The 10,583-nt window shown below is 40.7% G+C and overlaps 1 protein-coding gene across 1 annotated transcript in view; it reads right to left on the bottom strand.

The window, feature by feature from the left end:
- Positions 1-10,583, bottom strand: part of DOCK10 (dedicator of cytokinesis 10) — a 242,485-nt gene that overhangs the window by 41,485 nt on the left and 190,417 nt on the right. The window contains exons 29-33 of the mRNA XM_007955659.2: positions 7,537-7,620; positions 5,024-5,120; positions 3,252-3,296; positions 804-979; positions 562-678 (exon numbers count right to left, since the gene is read on the bottom strand). Coding sequence (XP_007953850.1) covers positions 562-678; positions 804-979; positions 3,252-3,296; positions 5,024-5,120; positions 7,537-7,620 — 519 coding nt within the window. The remainder of the gene's footprint in view (positions 1-561; positions 679-803; positions 980-3,251; positions 3,297-5,023; positions 5,121-7,536; positions 7,621-10,583) is intronic.

Here is a 10,583-nt window from a genome sequence, read left to right as displayed (position 1 = left end):
TTAAGTCATCCTCACTTTCAGCAAGCAAAGTTGTATCGTCTGCATATCTCAGGTTGTTAATGATTCTTCCTCCAATCCTGATACCACGTTTTTCTTCATAGTTACTAGATATATGTCTGGGATTTGAACACGGGCAGCAGATCTCAAGTGGGATGTTGTCTGGTCATTATGATAGCTCAGTGGAAGAATGATGCCAAAGGGGCCTCCCCCGGGGCTGTGACTGCAGATAAAGCACGTGGGCGACACTGATACCTGGTGGGCATGAAGGCAGTGCAGAAAGAGATGGGGCCATGGATGCAATAGAGGCACCTGGTGAAACTGGAGAGATGGGGCAGGTGGGTAGAAAAGGGCGAGAAATGAAAAAGAAAATACTGGAGAGAAGGACTCGGAGGAAGGTGGCCGATCTAGAGCAAAGGGCACTGAGGGAAATACCCGAAAATATCCGAAAAGAAGGTTGTTTAATCCCTGGTTTGCTCACCGTTGGGGGAAAACCCAGAGCAAGTACATGAAATAAGCAAACCCTTCATTAAAATGAAATTTTTGAATATGATGCAAAGTTACCTGATTTGATGTATTAGCAGTAAAAGGGTAGAGGTCCTTCAGGTAAATCCTTGGCATATTGTCCAGAAGCATGCCATAGAGGGGCATATACAAACTTGCTATCTGGGCCTGTTTTTCCTAGATGAAAAGTTACCAAGAGAAATGATTCACAGAAAAATCAACAGGCTTGTAGGTTTTACATGCATTTAATGCAGTGAGCCATTAAATGGTGTTTAGGGAAGGGAGAGAGGGAGGTCACTTACTGGTTCTCTGTATCGATCATCAAATGAATGCTTAGCCATCAGAGTTTTCAGGACAGCTAAAGCTAAGTGCCTGATATCTTGGTCTTCCTGCAGAGCAAAGCCAACCTCCCGGAGCAGAATTCCGATTAAGAAGTGTTTGCGACAAAATTCATTTGTGACCGAATATTCAGGCATATCTTTAGGAAGATGTGAAAAACTCAAGTTAGTGAAAATCAAAGATTCAATTTTAAATGAAGAAACACTTGTCAATCAACTACAACCAACCCCTCCCAGTACTACGAGAGATTCAGTAGTCCAGTCTTTCTACAGAGATAAGACATGTTGTGTCCTCAATAAGATAGGTTGATATGCTGTGAATTGAAACACAAATACAAATGGTGCACAGTGTTAACGGTAACATTTCATGAAAAGGAAGGCTTCACTAGAAAGGAGAGAAAATACATATATTCTGTCTGGAGGAATCAGGAAATGTTACCGGAAGGAAGGTTTTGAGGTGGGTCTTTGAAAAGGGGTAGGGTTTGGAGATACAGAGGTTTGTGAGAGCAGATGAATTCCGTGGACAGAAGGAATAGAGGTTATGACAGCACAGAGTTCTGAAAGTACAAATACGTGGGGGACAGTAAGCACAGTGGCCAAAGAGGAGTGATGAGAACTGTGGCTTGAGAAGTAGGTAGGGGCTAGAGACAGACGCTTAGGTGCGAATACTTTAGCCAGTGTTTAGGTTCCTCTAGCATTGCCTGTACTTTGTAGGAAATGTTAAGTCACTAATGGCTTGTGAGATTAGTGGTGCAATTAGACTTGTGTTTTATTTATTTATGAATATGATAACAGGATGTAAATGAGTAATTGACTGTAGAGAGATGTGGGTGAGGGTTCAAGCTCAGAAGGCTGCAGCCATGAGAGGGGAGAAGTGAAAAGACAGTTTGGGCTGAGGTGGTAGGAACTGAATAGTGGGAGTAAATTTCCCAGGACATGTTGGCTGAAGAGAGTGAGGGAGAAGGAGAGAGTAGACCCTGGGGTTGGCCCTGAATTACTGAGAAGAGAGAGCTAAATTTCAAATAATGGATTGAGTCAGTGTTGTTCACTGTGCTTCATATGTATACTTCTACACACACACACACACACACACACACATATCTCACCGCATTGAGTTATCCAGACTCATAACAACTCCATTGGGTTTCCAAGGCTGTAGATCTTTATGGAAACAGACTGCCTCATTGTTTTGAACCGCTGACCTTTTGGTTAGCCGAATGCCTTAGCCACAGCTCCACCAGAGCTCCATATATGTACATATGTATGTACACATAAATGTATACATATATGGGAGCTCTGGTAGCATAGTGCCTAAGGCACTTGACTGCTAACCAGAAGGCTGGCAGTTCAAACCCACCAGCCACTCCTCAGAAGGAAGGTTGGGTAATCTACTTCCGTAGTGATACTGCCTCGGAAACCCAAGGGGGGGGTAGCTATGAGTCGGGTCCAACTCAACGGCACATAACAACAATAACAATGTACATATATATGTATATAGAGAGAGCTGACTCTGACTCATGGGGACCCCATATGTGTCCGAATAGAACTGTGTTCCAGAGGGTTTTAATGGTTGATTGTCAGGTGTTTGTTCTGAATATACATATAACTAACTCTGTCTTATAGAACATGTATGGTGTGCCAGAAATGGGTTAAGTATTTTATGCACATTATCCCATTTAATCTTCAAGTCAACCTGGAAGGTAGCTATGATTAGTATTATGAACTAGACTATTGCAGTGCATAGCTGACTTGGAGCAAATTCAATCTACTGACTTTTTCCGCCCACCAGATGTGGACGTTCAGGAAGCATGATCAGTGCTCCTCAATCAGGGGCCCAACAGGACTTATACTTTATTACTTATTAAAGGTCAAACTACTTCAGGTAAAAAACTTTCCCAGTGAAACAGTAAGTAATACTGGGGGGCCAGAAATGGAACAAAACTTTTAAATTCCCAATCTAGGGCTAGAGAAAATAGTTATTCAGACTATAAGTGTTTAACCTGTTTCAGGTAAAAAGAAAATTACATGATACTAATAATTTCAATATTGAAAAGACAGCTCAAAGTAGGTTTTGGGTCAACAAAAGAAATATACCCTAGAAAACTAGTTATATTGAACAAGAATGCTAATATAAATTTTAGATATTTTTGGAAATTAAAAATCTCAAGTGCTGAAAAACAAAATATGAAAGAATACAAGTTAGGGAATCATCGGATTACCTGTGATAACAGAAAAGTTCAGGCAACTTTTTGGAATCTTGGCTATATGACATTAAATATAAGGTTATTTATTAGCATCTGGAAACTGAAAATTTGTAGACAGCCTACATCTCTAATTGGACTTCTCAACATTACTAGGTTATGATATAATCATTAACAATTAGATAATGTAATATAAAATATCATTATTTACCTGATGCATGTAATTCTTGAGTTGATTCTGAAGGTGTCAAGGGATCTAGATTTCATATAAATAAAAGTTTGAATATATACACACCCAGATACACATATATACTTATTAGCAGTATTATTGATATTAGAAAATTGAAATATGTTATTCTAAAATGTAAGTGTGTCTCTTCAATATTCCTTTGTTTGTCAAGAAGGAAGGCTTAAGTTGTTTATTTATTTTCCTAAAAAGAAAGTCATAAACATAACAATTTTAATACTTAGCTTTCCACTCAAGCATCTATTTTATTGTTATTAGAAACTTGCTGGCTATGAAAAATATTTTAGTTTTCTCTCTTTACAGTATCAGATACACAAAGACACTATCAGGTATTTTTCTGAGCCATTGGCAAATAGCTGACAATAGGTGTCAAAGTAAACAAATACAGGTTTGGTTCTCTTGAGTATCTTAACCAACTTAGCTAACCTAGCAATACGCTGGCACCAGTTGTAAAACAAAACCCCATACAAAATGAAACAAATATAAAAATTTTATTGTTCAAAACATCATACCTACTTTGGTTTCCATTAAGGCATTTTAAGTAACTGAGCTTCAAAAATGATTTTTAAAATAGATAATGCATGTAGTTTATATTTAAGATTAAAACGGTGAAACTTATAGTTTGATAACTTACTTTGCCTTTATTCGCTCCAAAAAATTTAGTGCAAATATGTGATTACTTATTAGCACCTGGAAATAAGGTGTTTTTTCTCCTTTTCATTAAAACTGTTCCTTGTGTACAGTTTCCTCACTGCTTAGAAGTAAGTAAAGCATTTCAGGTTCCTAAATCATTCTAGCATTCTCTTCATGTCTTGATGCTTGCATCATTTATGGTGTCTAGATAACAGCTGCTCATTCTCTACCATAATTTTCACATACACATATATATAGGGCTATGTGTGTATGTGTATATGTGTATACATACGTGTGTGTGTGTATATATATAACAACTTCTGCATTTTAAACTGATTGCCTGAGTCTGAAGCTGACACCTTCAGATAAAACTATGACGAGTGAAACATGCACACACACACACACACACACATATACCCACACATATATATACACACATATAAATACACATACACACAAACATACACACACACACACATATATACAAATTTTACGCAATTATTTTCTGCAGATTATTTAAGCTATAGCAAGCATAGTAAACAAAACGCAAACCCCATCCTGACCTGCATGCCAAGCCTCTCCTTCTCTCTGGTCTGGAAGTGTTAGTATTTGCAATTCTGCATTCCCTCATTCCTTCCCTTTTCTTCCTTCCTTCCAGGGCACTGGTTTTCTTTGGGCACTCATTTTTAGTAACTGCATTCTAACATAATCGCACACATTAACTGATCATTTTAAATCAATTTATAGTCACACAAAGTGTAAGTGTTCTTCCCTGTGATTATGTATCTCAAATCATAGGAAGCCACCTTTTAGGGCCAGTATGATGAAACACAGTGCGGCTGTGGGTAAAAATGCTTTCACTTACAATGGTCAGTTTTATAATTTTGCTGGCCTTCTCCTTCATGAAAAGAGAAACAAAGGCAAAACCTTAGAAACATAGAGTCATGCTCATTATTGCAAGCTGATGACTTCGTGTTTTAATCCGATTGCCTAGGACTGAAGCTGATGTGATCCCTTCGGAGAAAACAGGACCAAACAAACAGCAAACCATGCAAACAAAGGTTCCGTTTGTCAGAAGTGGAGAAAATCCTCAGAATTCCTACCTGGAATGTTCGCTGATCGTATGGGGAGACACAGGGGAATGAAGTGTTCATGCTGACATACTTCTTGAAGAAAATCAAATTTATACTGGCATAAGGTCTGAAAAAGAGGTAAACCGAGTGACTTATTTACACACCAAAAAACTTCATAAAAACAAACCAACCTGCACTTGAATCTCATCCCTAAGTACACATCGTCATTGTTGTGTGCTTACAAGGTATTGGTGAAATGTAAAGATTTCTGTCCTCTCCAAAGTGGCCAACGCAGCAGTCGCTGTTCTTGTTGTTGGTGCTGTCAAGTCGGCTCTGACTCACAGCGACCCCATATGCAACAGAACGAAACGCTGCCCAGTCCTGTGCCAGCCTCACAATCCTTGATGTACCTGAGCCCATCATTGCCGCCACTATGTCAATCCATCTTGTTAGGTTGCCTAGTTTTGGAAACTGATCAAGTTCTCCTCAGCGAATGATCCCACTGGTAACCAGTGCCATTGAGCTTTTATCAAATATGATTCTACTGAGTCATACTTTTCACTTCTTTTCCTAACATGTTCACTCTGAGAAAATACTGTCCTGCTGTGTGTAGGTCCCTACGTGAGCTGTGGCTGCTGAGTGGGCCGTGATGCCCTCATGGACATCGGAGCAGTCCTGGGCTCCAGAGAGCTTTCCACGGCTGATTGTTCAGAAGTAGATTGCCAGGCCTTTCTTCCAAAGCACCACATTTACAGAGCCCTAAAAATACATTCAATTGTAAAAAAAAAAAAAAGACCACCACAGTCAGCTCCTATGATCCAAAGCAAAGGAAAAAAATGGTGCAAAAATTCTAAAATTGGAGTCAATCTCTCCCTGTGTGCCATTTGTTCTCTGAGTTCATGATTTAATTCCATCTTCTTTCCTGCCCTTCCAAACAGGTCTGTCTTTTCAATAGTGGTTGGATTAGGAAGGTGATAAATGGAACCCAGACATCATCTAAGACAACTGTCATATGTGTTTCCAAACAACCGTGTAAATGGGAACAATGAGCATCCTCACGTATTTTCTATTTTTGCTGTCATGTATGCTAAGTAAGGAGCTCCAGTGGCATAGTGCCTAAGGCATTTCACTGCTAACCAGAAGGTTGGTGGTTCAACCACCAGCCACTCCATGGAAAGAAGACTGGGCAATCTATTGCATAAAGATTTACTGCCTCAGAAATCCAATGGGGGTCACTATGAGTCAGAAACAACTCAATGGCAGTGGGTTTGGTTTTATGCTAAGTAATCACTTTTTAAGACTAAGTTAGATTATCTTCGTTATACTTACTAATGGCGGGTAACTAAAGAAAAGATATCCAATTTTCTTTGCTATATTAGGATTACATCTCATTGCAACTTCAGTCAATAAAATACTGTCATTTCAAACAAGAGCATAAAGTCAGCATTAATTATTCTTCAGTGAAAATAACTGTTTCAGCTCTGAAAACATACACAAATTAGGTCTATTGCAATTATATCTAAATGGATATCATCAATGATATTTATTCTCAAAACCACAAAAGCTAAACTCACTGCCATTGAGTCGGATCCAACTCACAGCGACCCCTCCTTGGGTTTCTGAGGCAGTATGGAAAGAAGCTCTGGTGGTGTAGTGCCTAAGTCATTTGACTGCTAACCAGAGGCCTGGAGGTTCAACTCCACCAGCCACCCCTTGGAAGGAAGGTTGGGCAATCTACTTCTGTAGTGATATCACCTCAGAAACCCAAGGAGGGGTCGCTATGAGTCAGGTCCGACTCCACCACAGTGCATTTGGAAGTACCTCTACGGAAGTAGATTGCCCAACCTTCCAATAAAGCCCTTTTTGCTCAAATTGCAGTCAGTTTCAGTTGCTTGCAACCCAAAGAAACTTAACTGATACAACAATTTTCAATCTGGCCCCATTCCAGTCTTATTTTCCATGAGGGACCCACCAACGTATGCCATATTGTAGCTTAATGTTCTCAAACTTAAGAATGCAGAAAATCTTAAGAATGCATAAGAAAGTCTTGTTAAAACACAGATTTATGGGCCCTACTCCCAGTAGTTCTGTTACCAAGCGAGGTTGCTGTATTGGCCTAGGAAGTACACTTTAAGAACCAATGCTCTGGATGCACCTTTCTTCTTCTATTACTTCCCATCTTCCCACCCTTACCCCAACCTGGGTAGGATGACCAACAGTCCCAGTCTTGCCAAGATTGAAGAGTTCCCAAGGAAGTGGGCCTTTGTTCCTGTATAATGGGACTATAAGGATCACAGCTGACAAGAATCACTCCTTTCACCAACTACAGAAAACAGGAATGTGACTGTACCCATCCCATTCTTGCTTGTCCCCCATTAAGGAAGGAATTGGGAGGCATACTGGGCACATGAACCATTGTGAAAGGCTGCCGCTCCTCGGTAGAGGGATTCTTTTTGGATACAGAAATGGGTAGGTTAATGTTCTAGGTGGGTAAACACATAACACCCCTAGTTAGAGAACAGAGTCCTGTGGCCGGTTCTTACCTTGAGGTCACCCGAGGAGAACATGCTGATGTAGTTGTTCACCATCTTGAACACAAATCCGCGGTCCATAAACGTAAAGCAGCGCTAACAAAGGACAAAAGTCTAAGTTCACAGACAATTCAGTCACAGAACAATCTGTGTATGAACTTGCAACTGGAAAACTCATTTCTAGCTAAACCTTCACAAAAAGCACAATGAAAGTAAAAAAAAAAAAGAGTAATTCAAGATTTTAGAAAAGATGATTGGGTAGATTAAATTAGGGTAAGACTTTAAATGCCATGTTGTTGTTGTTGTTGTTTGCCGTCGAGTCGGCCCCGACTCATAGCGACCCCTCCTTGGGTTTCTGAGGCAGTATCACTATGGAAGTAGGATTGCCCAACCTTCCTTCCGAGGAGTGGCTGGTGGGTTTGAACCGCCAGCCTTCTGGTGAGCAGTCAAGTGCCTTAGGCACTATGCTACCAGAGCTCCCTAAATGCCATATATATTATTTTTAAATCTTTAAAACATATTCAGGCATTTATCCACATATGTCAACTAATGAAAATAGGAGAGATAGTAAACAAACCTGAAAGTTGCAAGCATATATTTATTAATTTTTATAAACCATCAATGGGAGATTTGCAAGCAAATATTACAGTTCTTTCCTTTTATAAGAAAATAATAACTTTATTTGTGGAATAGGTTTAGGTTTACAATACTGAGAAGACAGTACACAGAGTTCCCGTGTGCCTCTTTCTCCCTAGCACTGTTCCTCCACAATTAACATCTTGCATTAGTATCGTACATTTGTTACAGTTACTGAATTAATGTTGTTGTGGGTGATGTTGAGTTGATTCTGACTCAAAGTGAACCCATGTGACAAAGTAGAGCTACCCCACAGGGTTTTCTTGCTGTAATCTTTAAGGAAGCAGACTGTCACATCTTTCTCCCACATGGCAGCTGGTGGGTTCTAATTGCCATGTTTTCAGTGCTCCACCTAGCAGCACTCAACCATTGTGTCACCAGGAGTCCTTCCAGTTTGTTGACCAAAAACCAAGGCTGTTGCTGTCAAGTTGATTCTGGCTCACAGTGACCTTATAAGACACCGTAGAACTGCCGAATAGGGTTCCCAAGGCTGTAATCTTCACAGGAATAAAATGCCAAGTTTTTCTCCCATGGAGCCACTGGGAAGGTTTGAACCACCAACCCTCCAGTTAATAGTCTAGTGCTTAACCATTGTACCACTAGGGCTCCTCATGAACCAATACCGATATACTGTATTATTATAAACTAAGAAGAAACCTAGTGGCACAATGGTTAAGTGCTTGGCTGATAACCCAAATGCCAGTGGTTTGAACCCACCAGTTGCTCCGAGGGAGAAAACACCTGGCAATCTGCTCCCATAAAGATCAGAGCCTGGAAAACTCCACGGGGCATTTATTTATACTCTATCCTGTAGGGTCACTTTGAGTGGGAATCACTTGGTGGTATACAACGACAGCATTAGAAAGTCTGTAGATTGCATTCAGGGTCATTCTTTGCTTTGCACAGTTCCACAGGTTTTGACAGATGCCATGTATCTACCATTACAGTATCACACAGATCACTTTGGGGTCCTAATAATTCCCTCTGTTCCATGGATTTATCCCTCTGCCTCTCCTTCCTGAGTCCCTGGCATCTGCCGATCTGTTTGCTATCTCTATAGTTCTGCATACTTTGGACATGTTAGGAGGAAAAGCCAGAGCCTGGAGAAGGACATTGCGCTGGATAAAGCAGAGGAGCACCACGAAGGAGGAAGACACTCAAGGCGCTGGGCTGACCCCGTGGCTGCAACATTATGTGCACACAGCAACAGCTGGGACGGTGGGGCAGGACTGGGCAATGTCTGGGTCTGTGGCGCCGAGGGTCGCTATGAGTTGGAACCGACTGGATGGCACCTCACATCAACAACAATAACAACAACAACAGCAAAAAAACAGTTTTGCCATTTCCAAAAGATGACATAGGGGGAATCATAGGGAAGCAGCTTTCTCAGACTGGCCTCTTTATTTAGCAAGATGCATTCGAGGTTCCTCCATGCCATCTCCTGGCTGTTAGCTCATTGTTTTTCATTCCTAAATAATATCCATCACATGATATAGCACAGTTTGAAACCCTACAGAACTCAGTTCATCTCTGACACACATGAGGTTGTCATCAGTCGGAACCACCACCAACATGGTGGTTTGAGTTTATGTTCCACCACCACCAGCACCAATTTTCGTATAAATAAGCACCACAAAAACATCTACTCCAAAAGCACTGAGCATTTAAGCTAATAGGGTGGATGTGATTACCTTCTCTTTTTCAGAGTCTCACTTATTGATCCCTTTTGATGTTGAGAGAGAAATAGCATATTATTTCTTTAAAAATATTTTTCTAACAAACTAGGTCTGTCTCATGTAAGATGACCTCCAAACTGTTTCCAGAAGTTAGATGAATTAGAGTAGTTATTTATTCAGACAAATGGACAAAAGGATATGGCTGTATGAGGAGGAAAAAAAAAAATCAGAACGAAGCTTCCTTTGCTGCCAGCTGTGTAAGAAGGTAATCCAGACAGACACGCTCAGGGGGAGCTGTGACCCAGGCTGCCATGCAAAGCCAACCACACAGCCACATATGTAGTTGTAAACCAAAAACAAGACCACTGTCACTGAGTCAGTTCCAACTCCGAGCAACCCCCGCTGGGTGTCCAAGCCTGCAAAGCTTTATGGAAGCAGACTGCCCCATCTTTCTTCTGCAGAGCGGCTGGAGGGTTCAAACCACCATCCTTTTGGTTAGCAGCCAAATAAATGCCTTAACCACTATATCACCAGAGGTCCTTTTACTTATTTATTATTATTATTTTTAATTGTGATTGGGGTGAAGATTTACAGAGCAAATTCACTTTCCATACAGCAGTTCACATATACTTTGTTTCATGGCATTGACCACAGTTTACCACAATGCAACAGCTTCCCTCCCACTTCCTCCCCATAGTTACCTCTTCCCAGTGTCCATCCCTCCATACACTCCTGCCCTCTGAGCTG

The sequence above is a fragment of the Orycteropus afer genome, unplaced genomic scaffold (assembly GCF_000298275.1).
Source record: "Orycteropus afer afer isolate SDZICR_OR568_19922 unplaced genomic scaffold, OryAfe1.0 scaffold00002, whole genome shotgun sequence".
NCBI classification, from domain to species: Eukaryota; Metazoa; Chordata; class Mammalia; order Tubulidentata; family Orycteropodidae; genus Orycteropus; species Orycteropus afer.
The sequence above is the reverse complement of the archived record's forward strand: the minus strand, read 5'-3'. Positions and strand labels throughout refer to the sequence as shown.